Raw genomic sequence first — 12,440 nt, forward strand, 5'->3', positions numbered from 1 at the left:
TAAATGAATACAGACAACATTTCTCATTTAAATTTAGTTCTGTTTGATGTGATGAAATAACTAAAACTGAAATAAAAATGTAAAAATACTTTATAAGTATAGCACAAAAACAACTAAAAATAACAAAAACAATAAAATGATAAAAACTGTAACTGAAATTAAAACGGAAATTGAAAATCTAAAATTAAAACTGATTCAAAATATATTTTAAAACATTTTTGTAAATCAAAATAAGAAAAATTAACTTTAATCTAAAAAATATTTATATAAACTTACATTTTTCAGTTTCAACATTTCTTTCTTTCATTTAATTTAACTTCATGTACTAAATAAAACTAAAAGAGAAATAAATATTAATAAAAATTATTTACTTTAGGAAAAATTATAAAATGACAATCACACAAACATTTACTAAGATTTTAACTAAAACTGTAAATGAAAATTAAAAATATAAAAATAAAATAATAATTAAAAATATGTATTACAAAATATAATATATTTAGTGTAAATAATTGTTACATAAAATAAAATACATTTTAATAAAAAACATATACAAAAAACTTAAACTTGTTTTAAGTTAAATCACATGTTTAATGTTTTAGTTTTACCTGATGTATAAAAAAAAATTAAAAAAAATAAAAAGATTATCTCAGTGGTTTAAACATGAAATTTTCAGTTAATTCAAGTTATTTTTAATTAATCAGATGGAGATTTATAAATTCTCATTTGTTTTCCACTGTAAAAAATGACAGCACGTTGTTTGGAGAGACATGAATTAATGAAGACAGAATTAGCATTTTGTGCTTAATGCTTTCAGAATGAATGAAATACCTCAGTTGTGTCACTGTGACTCCAGTAGACAAAATAAAGCCAATTATCAAACAGAATTTTGTGTTGCACGGAAACAAAACATCACCTTGCTCGAGGTTTTTGCCAAGATGTCCTGAAGCTCCATGATCTTCTGCACAAGTCCGTGGAAGTCATTGCAGGTTGGACAAGCTTAGAAAGACACATAAACCAGATGCATTCAGCAAAATGCAAAGACTAAACCATTGCATATGTTTAATTCGAAAATCACAAACTAATTAGCGGTACATACTACGATTAAGGTCGGGGCATTGCGTGATGTATCCTTGAGGCATTACAAGGATCTGAACGTCTTGCATCACTCCCTGCATCAGAAACACATGCAGAGGTTATTCAGAAGCACGATTAGATCAGAAGAGAAGTATTAATTACGTTTAAACACATGCATACATGGCTCTTTGCATGGCATTAAATGGGATTGAGAGTTTATTCAAGAAGCACTCAGCAAACGATGACCTTGAGCGGCACTAATGAATTAACGACATGTCGTTCTGAACCAAAAAAATATATTATTAACATGGATTATGAGCTGTGTGGAGAAAACAGCTTTATAAAGTAAGAAATGTCCCTGTTTGCAGTCACAAGCAGTGAGCATCATGGGTAAAATCTGAAATAGTGGCTTTTAGATATTCAAGGCTGCTTTTATTTGTCGGACGAAATATGAAGAGAAAGCTTAAGCGCTGAAAACACAAATAAGAGAGCGAAACGAAGGACGCGGATGAGCGTGACCTTTTCCCAGGACATGTTCTCTGGATTAGCACCTGTTAAGCCATATTGCTTTTCTCTTAGCTTCGATTTGCGGCTTATATTTAGAGCCTTTATCTCCGTGTCGAATCAAACTCGCACACGTTATTCAGAATTCAGTCCTGAATGTCACTGGATGCCATGTAGAGATGATCCTTTATTAAAATCAACATGATCTTATTAGTACTGGTGGGTGTTTCTATGTAAATTGTGCTTCTAGTGCACTCTTAAATGCAAAATATTGAGTTTCTGAAATGCAAACACCTTGTTGCTTGTATGCGTTTGTGATTTTGAAGTTGATACATCAGTATCAGTTTTTTATTTAATTTAATTTAAACTTTGTTTATAAAGGATGCGTCAAATTAATCAAAATTGACTCTTTATAATGTTACTCAAATAAATACTCAAAAAAATCCTGTTCTCTTGAACTTTCCATTCCTCACTGAATCCTGAAAAATACATGTATCTCAAACGGTTAATTCCTGTTAGATTTGTGTTTTGTCTTTTACAAAATAGAAAGGCTAATAATAGGAAAATATTTTATCCATAAACTCTAATCATGTTTCATTTAGTTTGCATATTTTACTTGCAGTATTTTTCGGTGATGGCCATTTCATGCTTATTTTTTATCCAACTCTATTTTTGATCCATGCATTTAAGTTTAAAGATAGTTTTTCTCGATGTCAAACACTGATCACTCACAGCGAACCTGAAGTTCCCGACTCGTGGCGTAATCAAACAGCTGCACTCGGGATCCAGCAGAGATGAGCGTCCCGAGCGCAGAGACTCTAATAGGAGGAGGGCAAGGCCGCGCTCCTGGGTAATTGGACATAATACGCGTCGCGGGGAGGAAATGATGTGGGCGGCGGGAGCGTAATAACAGCTCCCTGTCGCCGCTGTCCCTCTCTGATAAGCAAAACAAGCAGAAACAGATTCAATTTGTTTCATATGTGCCTTAATTTGATTGGCCTCCATTCGAGGCCACTCGGTCGCCATGGAAACCGGGCCCTTCTCGGGCTGCCAGAAAGCTTTATTTTGGCCCTCGCGGGAGCCGAGCGCCGTGACTTATGAGAAATTGTTTTCGAAATTGTCTTGCCTCTTCAATTTTCCTACCATGAATTCAAAAGGCGACACAGGTTTCTCCGGATTCTCCAAGGCAATGAGAGGGAAATAGAGGTGAACGCTCTGAATTTATAGCAACTCGGGATGTCATTTGGTTTCTCTGCCAGTCAGCGACACACACACACACACACACACACACACACACACACACACACACACACACGCACATACTGGGTTACCATTCCACAGGCGTAATGGTTTCTATACTGTACAAACTATATTTTGTATCGCCCTACACCTAAACCTACCCCTCTCAGAAAACTTTCTGCATTTTTACTTTCTCAAAAACATAATTGTATTTGCATTCTGTATGACTTATAAGCTTGTTTCCTCACGACGACCTAAAAAATTGACATTTGGTCCACCTAATACATGATGAATGCCAGGTACACACACACACACAATTATGAATTGTGAGGACTTTCCGTAGACTTCTATTACTAAAATAAAACCCTGTGGCTCAGTGGTAGAGCATTGTGTTAGCAGCGCAAAAGGTTGTGGGTTCGATTCCCAGGGAACACGTTAGGTTAAAAAAAATGTATAGCCTGAATGCACTGTAAGTCACTTTGGATAAAAGTGTCTACCAAATGCATGAATGTAAATATACAGTAAATCTGTAAAATAACAGTAAAAGTGCTAATGACTCATTACACACGTGATTATCCATTCGTTTTACAGACATTTCTGTTAACTCTAAAATACAATGCAATGGTGTAAAATTCAAAATACTTGTAAACAAAACAAAACAAAAAATTTGTAAAATATATACGGAAAACGTGTTTAAATTATACAGTATATTGTGGGATATTTTTAAGAGTGTACCCCTTACAGAAAACCTGTTTGCATTGTTATGCTTTCAGGTAAAAATCATTTGCTATTTTTTAATCACTGCGGTCTGCACAATGCCAAAAATGTCAAGTTAAATTATCCTTGTGGGGACATTTGGTCCTCACAATGTAGCTTAAACTAGTACACACACACACACACGTGATTGTTGAAATGAGAGTCATTCGAACGGTCAACAAGTGTGGAACGACATCTAATCGAATGATAATGACACCTTTGATCAGCGCCGTCTCAAACTGTACATCAATATTCCTGAGTGCAAACGGCCAACTATTATATTTAATGTGTGCAGGAGAAATAAATTGCTGGAAGATGAAAGCCAAGCCAAATTGCAGATTTAGATTTTGTACGTACAAGTGAAGAACTGAAACACACTTTTGCTTTGACGACTGAGGTGTCAGCAGGCCTACATCAATATAAAGTCTGTACAAATGTAAAAAAATACTGTTCAACAATGATAGAAATGAATACTTTTATTCATCAAAGACGCATTAGATTGGTCAGAAGTGTCAGTAAAGAGATTTATGTTACAAAAGATTTCTATTTCAAATGAATGCTGTTCTTTTGATCTTTTTATTCATCAAAGAGTCCTGAAATATAAATCGTATCACGGTTTCTAAAAAATATTCAGAAGAATATGAAGAAAAATATTTTTTTTTAATGTTTTTTTTTTTCAGATGCATTGACTTTCTTTGTCTTTCTTTCTTTCTTTGCAGTTGTTGTAAATTATTTAAATTTGAGTATTTTTATAAGTTTATTTTATTTACTTATTCACATTACACTTATTACACCTTTTTAATTTTTTAATTGTCCCAACTCAGTTTATTTACTATTTTGTGTTAACTTTTTTTATGTATAATTTTTTCACGATCAAGCTACTGTAATATAATTGACTGTGCTTCATATCTTCTAAATATTACATGTGTGAAATATTGTCTAGTCTTTGATCAGCGGAGATTTAAACTGTTCATCAATATTGCAAATGGTGACTATTATATTTAATGCAAACGGGAAAAATAAACTGGTGGAAGATGAGAGCCAACGACCGCTCGATAGCATCCCAGACGGTAGATATCTGTGATTTTTTTACATGCAAATGAAAGACAGAAACACAGGTTTTCTTTCCCAGCTAAGCTCTAATCAGCGTCTCCGTGGAGACTGAAGCGGGAGGCGGGTGAGAAATCTCGTCAAGAACCGCAAACGACCTCCAGCCTCCCCTCATCTGCCAATTAACTCTGGAGATATTTAACAACCTGAAGCGACACTCCAGATCTTAAAGAGGCTCTCTGACACACACACACACACACACACACACACACACACACGCGCGCATCAAATAAGTGTGTGGGTTTATAGTCTAATAAACCACAGTTATGGGTGTGAACAAAAACCACAAAAACACGTACTTCCTCCCAAATTAGTTAACAGAAGCACGTAACTTACGACTATACTGCAGACTGTACTGGTTACTGCAAACCTTCGACAAATAGTATGTGAAACAGCATGCAACGATGAATATTACAGTTTTTAACACCAATAAACTGCATTGTACTAGGTTATATTGGACATTTACAGTATGCATGCTACTAATTGTTTGCATACTGCATTTGTTTACATATATTGCATGCTTATTTCAGTGTTAAGTTTCGAGATAGGAATATAGTTTTTTCTTCTATTTTTCCATGTTATGTTTTTATTTTTATTTGAGTTATTTTTGTGTATTCTTAAATTTTTTATCTCCATTTTTTATTTTGGTATTTAGGTTAAACTACATTTTTTAAAATTAGAATTTCTTTATTGACAACTAGCGGAAAGTGTTATTTTAGTATCATTGATATATTATAGTTATTGTTTTAAGTTTAATGTATATATATATATATATATATATATATATTCTGTTTTCACTTTAAATATTTAGTGTTTCCACAAGTTGCAGTAACTTTGTTTTGTGTTATTGTTATTTTATAATTTTTTAATGTCTATAGTTATTAATTTGTATTTACTAGTTATTAGTTGTAGTTTATCTTTAGGTCAGTTATTACTTACAATTATTATCATTTTTAATTACTTCAAGTTAAACTAAACATGTTGCATTTGCAACTATCTGAAATAAAAAAGTTTTTTTGTAATAATTATGTTTATGATTAATTTTAGTTAACAGTCATTTTAAGTAATTAGGTTATAGTTTTAGTACACCGCAATAACACTGTCATTTACATTAGGATAAGAGCATCTGTCAAATACATAAAATGTTATTTTGCATTTTTAATCAAATTTTGATCCAAAAGCCTTTAATTTTTGTCTGTTTGACAAATTTTGTAAAGATGACAGAAGATAACACTGGTCTATATGTCACTGCAAATGGAAGGTAAGAGCAGTGCATTGTGGGATGCAGTGTATTTTATGCTGCACATTTAGGTGTAGTGGCTGATCTGGGTTTTGTATGTATGAAGGAAAGCCACGAACTGCACACAGTTGAGAAACAGTAAGTGAATTATGCTAACTGTTTGCTGATGTGCATTTGTGCGGAGTGAAGATAAAACACCTTGAATAAGCCATGAGCGCTGTTTCTCTGTCCGACCCAGAACGACGTGTCTTCTGGGATCTCCATCAGAGGAACAGCAACCACTCGCTCGTAGATCCTGAAGAGAAACATCCCAATACATCAAAAAAATACCAGCCACATTTCAGGATTCTTAAGAGCAACTTCAGCACCATAGCAATACGCTATTTGAAAACATTGATATAAATGTCAGAATTACAAGATAAATTCTCAGAACGGCAAGATAAGTAAAAATTGCAAGAGGTAAATTAAGAATAGTGAAATATAAAGTAAAAATTGTTGGTGTAAAATGAGAATTGCTATATATGAATTAAAAAAAAATAGTCAGACATTAAGTCAGAAGTGTGAAATATAAAGTAAAAATTGTGAGATGTAAAGTAAGAATTATGAAATATAAAGTCAGAATCGCAAGATATAAAGTAAAAATGGCAAGATAATTGTGAGATGGTCCATTTTTTTGTAAAAGGTTTGAGATATAATCCATCGTGAAAAAAATTGCAATCATAATTGTGAAATTTTTATTACAACTCACTTCATTAAGATACATTTTAATATAATGAGTCATTTTGCATCTCCTGTAAATTGTGTCTTGATTTAGTAATTTTATATATTTGTATTGGAGAAACGATAAAAACACTGAGTAAAATTAATAATTTTTGCAGTTCTAAAGGTATTTTATTATATCGTTTCTCAGTGAAAGTATCTGAAAATCCCTAAAACCAGATATATTTTGCCATGTCTATTTAGTTTCACTGCACTGGTAATTTTTGCCAGTTGTGTCTAATAAAACAAGTACAGTACAGTAGGACAAAATATACTTACTGTACATTCAAGATACATCTTCTGAAAGTCTTACTATATTATGTAGGGTTGCTTCTAAAGTGTATGTATCTTGTTTCAAGGGTATTGTTTACTGGAAAAGGTCAAAAAGATTATATTTCATTATATTCTCATGTACTTGTTGCAGTCGACATAGAGCGCCACATGTGAAGCGCTGATGGAGACGGAGACTTTGTGCCACTGTCCGTCGGCGAGCATGTAGGGGAAGATCTCTGTGTACGTCTGCTGGCCTTTGGTCTGGAAATGAAGACGCACTTCACTCTTCTGTCCACTGCTCTCCAGCTCCAGCAGCCTGTAGACATACAGCCAATGTAATAATCATGAAGAAGGCAAGTTTCACTATTTATTCTCGGTTGGTGCTCCAGAATGAAGGATTGATTCCTCCAGTCATGGTTTATATTGTGTTGCGGGTCAATTTGAATATTTATGTTACTGAATATTTGAGTTGTTGGGAATACTGGAAATACTAGGATGTTTTTCTTGAAAAGGTAAGATTTGTTTTCGTTTAGGGTCATGCTCATGTCTGCAAACTGTTGACACTCTGATGTATTTTTGCAGATTTTACTGTATTTTTAAAAGATTTATATATATATATATATATATATATATATATATATATATATATATATATATATATATATATATATATATATATATATATATATACATATATTAGGGATGCACGATAATATCGGCACAACATCGGTATTGGCCGATAAAAGCTTAAAATGACTATCATCGGTATTGGCCGATATGAATATTTCTGCCGATGAGCCAAACCGATATTCTCCAAGTGAAATAATTGACCTGTTTTTCAGATGTGAATGTCTGTCTACGTTTGTAAAATAATACATTTATGGTAGAATCAGTACAGAAGAGATACATGGATTTCTCTTCAGTAAAACTAAAGTTTAAATATATCAGTATATATTTGTATATATATCGATATCGGTATCGGCCTCGGCCAAAATTATTTTGAAAATATCGGCATATCGAATATCGACCAAAATCCAATATCGTGCATCCCTAATATATATATATATATATATATATATATATATATATATATATATATATATATATATATATATATACATACATTTATATACATACATATATATGTATAATTTCAATCCATTTGACATTTGAATGTAGAAAATCTTTCTAAAAACGTTTTTCTAAATCCTTTGTTGTCATGTTTACTTTTTTTGCAACATATACGAAGTGTAAATGTTTACAGCGTTTGTCAGATTTTCTGTTTTCATGGTGTGATTTATGCTGAATTGAACTGAATCCAGTTCAGGTCAGACCCAGAACAAAATGATTGTAAGCAGAACTGCTGAAGAACTGCGGTTACTGTCACACTCAGAAGAACGTCTACCCCTTCTGGTGCTGGTGAGTTTTGCACAGACAAGCACCACCCCAAATATACTATACTTCACAATTTGTTCCCACTAAACATGTCATTGACAGCAGAGGACACAGCGGGATCTCTGACACGCGGCCAGACCTGCAAACAAAAGAAGCCGTGTTGCATATTTTGCAGCATTCGCAAATAAAGCGGGCCTAATCCATGCCCCTGGGGCACATCACCGGCAGGAGGGCTTCACACTCGTCTCTAACCACCTGAAATGCATCTATCTAACTTTCCAAATGTCCTCCATAACAATATCCCAGGAGATTCTCATCACATGCTGACCAGCATGGATTCTGTCCAACAAGTCCTCATAGCCTCGAGTCTGCCAGCCCCACTTTTTTATTAATATCAAACAAAACCTTAGTATTTTGTGCGGTACATGACCAAAAGCTCTTATTTTATTGGCCTGCTGGGTTTAAAAAATAAATAAATAAAAACTGCTCTGCGTTTAAATACACTTTGCTCTAACGGTTTTGTCACTGATTTTAATAGATCCGTATGAATTCATTGTTTCTGTTAAAAATGTACTGTATGCTTTCACAATTATTATTCATGATAACAGACATATTTTATAGAGTTTTGCCATGTAGACATGAATCTATAATTAATTTTGGTATTATTATATTTTTTATTTATTATTAAAACACAATTTACTGATTACACCTAGATCCACATATATTGGTATATGAATTTATTTTTTATTACATTTTATTTTATTTTTATTATCTTTAAAAATGACTAAATGTATATGTAATATATTGTACATTAACATACTAAAAATCAGAAAGGCATCATTACAATTTGTAATGTTTTTGAAAAAAAAAAAGTATATTTTGCCAACCAGCATTTATTCAATTAAAATACAGTGAAAAACTGTATTTCTGTTTTAAAGATTTTTTTTTTTCTGTTTGAACATACAGTATTTTAAAATTTTATTTATTTCATAATATATAAAAAGGGTTTTGCTGCATAATATTTTTTGTGGAAACTCTGATACACTACCATTCAACATTTTGGGAAAATAAATAAATGAATACTTTCATTAAGGACACGTTACATTGTTAGGAACTGACAGTAAAGACATGAATAATGTTACAGAAGATTGATTACAAAAGATTATAATGATACACTAGAAACTGGAGTAATGATGCTGAAAATTCAGCTTTGATCACAGGAATAAATTACATTTCTACATTAATTCACAGCTATTTTTCATTTTAATAATATTTAATTATTACAGCATTTATTACATAATTATTACAGCATTTTTGATCAAATAAATGCAGCCTTGGTGAGCAGAAGATATTTCATATGACAGCTTCATTGCTGCATATTTGTTTTTGCATGCAATAGATCAATGTATATTTGTATTATATTGCAGTACTCAGTCTTTCTCACCACAGACTACAAACTCACAGCCGAAGCTAAGACATGGTGTCTGTAGATTGAGGCGCAGGAAACACCTGCGGATACAGATGAGCTTAAAGCCTCCTTCACATTGCTCCGCTCATCTCTTCTGAGATTTACTTGAAGGAAGCGTTAATGGGGAAAGCTGCCAAAAAGTCATCAGCCCGCCTGCCTGCGCAGACTAACAAGTTTTATTTCCTCCTCCTCACAAAAAATCACCACGCTCGAGAGCATTATTCGAGAGAAGCCAATTACAGATACGCAGGTTTTGATTTATCTACAAACAGGGACCTAATGAGTTCCTTTCCTCTCGCCTTGCACTTCTAGACAGCGCCGTTCCAGCTGCAGAGAAAGGGAATATCAATACCAGCCCAATGTCAGAGCCACCTGCTTCATCGACTCGCCGTACAATGTAATTAACATCTTTCACAAGGCCCCTATTATGCGCTGGCTTCAATAAACACAGTTCACCGAGCACAATTACAGTAAGGACACGGCCGCTGTAGTTCTGCCGGCGCACCGTGATGCTGTTGTCTTCGCCGAAGCAAATGTTGTCATTAAAGATGCTATTCTTTCAAACCGGAGAGTCTTAAACACACAAAACGCTTGACGTGCTGACCCTCAACACTGAATCTGCAGTCCAAATCATTGACAAGATTTTGTGTTTCTGCTAAAAGATGTTAAATGGTGGAAACCATAGCGTCACATTTTCTTTTCACAGTCAGGAAGAATAAGATGCTTTCCTATAATATGACTTCATCCTTCTGATGAAAAGATTCATTGATTCATTGAGTCCCAGTGTGGCATTTTACATAGTTGTGTATTGAAAATGCCTTACAGACAACCATATTGTTTTTATTATTTAGTGTAAATCTCCCTCCCATCATTTATCCATCTGTTTGTTCACCCATCCATTTGTCTATCCACCTATTTGTCCCTCCATCCATCCATCCATCCATCTGTTTGTCTGTCTGTCCCTCCATCCAGTTTGTTTTGGACTTTAGTGTAGATTCCCATCCATCAGTCTGTTCATCCATCCGTTTGTCCACCTTGCTGTATTTCTGTTTGTTCATCCATCCATCCATTTGTTCTTCCCTCCGTCTCTCCATCCATCCATCCATCCATCCATTAGTTCAGCCATCCATCTGTTCATCCACCTGTCTGTCTTTCCTTTCTTCATTCCTTCTGTTTGTTCATCCATCCATCCATCCATCTATCCATCCATGTATCCATCTATTCCTTCCTCTATCTTTCCATCCATCCATCCATCCATCCATCCATGTATCCATCTATTCCTTCCTCTATCTTTCCATCCATCCATCCATCCATCCATTTGTCCATCTGCTTCTCCATCCATCCATCATCCATCAATCTATTAGTTCACCCTTCCATCCATCTATCCATTCTATCTAACATCCATCCATTCATCTGTTTGTCCATTCATCCATTCGTTTGTTCACTTGTCTGTCTTCCTTCCTTCCTTCTTTCTGTTCGTCCCTCCATCTCTCCGTCCATCCATCTCATTCATCTGTTTGTCCATTTGTCATTTCTTTTTTCACTTGTCTGTCTTCCTTCCTTCATTCCTTCTTTCTGTTCATCCCTCCATCTCTCCATCCATCCATCTGTTCAGCAATCCATCTGTTCATCCACCTATCTGTCTTTCCTTCCTTCATTTCTTCTGTTTCTGTTTTCTTCATCCATCCATCTATCCATCCATGCATCCATCTTTTCCTTCCTCTATCTTTCTATCTCTCCATCCATCGAACCATCCATCTGTTCACCCCTCCATCTATCTTTCATCCATCCTTCAGATTTGTTTTTTTAAACAGCACCAAAGATTTTCTTAGAAATCCCAGTCGTATTTTCAATTTCAATTCATTTACGTAAATTCTACTTCCTTACATTCAAATTGAAACTGTAATTTTGCATCCTGTTCACCACTTCTATCCAAATTCAATTCAAATTGCAGAAGCCCCTCCCTCCACAAACAAGTCATAAAGTGATTGACAGGCTGTGTGTGTGTGTGTGTGTGAGTGAGTGTATTATTTGCTCTAGTGCAGTCACAGAGACAGATATGATTTCTCTATTTCACGGATATTATTTTATGTTTGCTCTTCCAAAAAAAGCAAGCTATTTTTATCCAGTTACTCTCCATCACTGACAGTAATGCACTGACAATGGGAAAAGATCCATTTCCAAACACAGCATAAATTCCCAGTGTAGCAGTTTTTCTAACGGAAAGCAGCTTTATATTATGTTCTTGCAAACTTATTTGCACAATGAAAGAGTTATTGGTGTTTAAACAGTCTTCCAGGAGAGAGAGTGCTGCTCTTAGACTCGACTCAGAGAGGGAAAACTTCTAATCAGTCTTCAGGGAATCTCGGATTTGGACTCGGTGCAGGGAAACAGTTAATGATGAGCTGAACAGGGACATGAAAACAATGCGCTCAGGGAGGCAGAATCCACCGCGGCTCGCCGGTCAAGCACTAAAAATGACGCTGGAAGAGCGTCTCGAGGGAATAATTCCCTCACTTTGTCTCCTTCTCTCCATCATACTGCAATCTGTTCAGAACGCACGAGTATTAACCGTTTGAACTTTACTTTGACTAAACTAATTCTTCATCATGTAGAGCA

The 12,440-nt window shown here is 34.5% G+C and overlaps 1 protein-coding gene across 1 annotated transcript in view; it reads right to left on the reverse strand.

The window, feature by feature from the left end:
• The window catches only part of nell2a (neural EGFL like 2a), an 82,419-nt gene that overhangs the window by 56,169 nt on the left and 13,810 nt on the right, over positions 1-12,440 (reverse strand). The window contains 4 exon segments of the mRNA XM_026201803.1: positions 917-999; positions 1,100-1,172; positions 6,125-6,221; positions 7,101-7,274. Of these exon segments, the coding sequence (XP_026057588.1) occupies positions 917-999; positions 1,100-1,172; positions 6,125-6,221; positions 7,101-7,274 (427 nt within the window).

The sequence above is a fragment of the Carassius auratus genome, chromosome 25, assembly GCF_003368295.1.
Source record: "Carassius auratus strain Wakin chromosome 25, ASM336829v1, whole genome shotgun sequence".
Classification (NCBI taxonomy): Eukaryota; Metazoa; Chordata; class Actinopteri; order Cypriniformes; family Cyprinidae; genus Carassius; species Carassius auratus.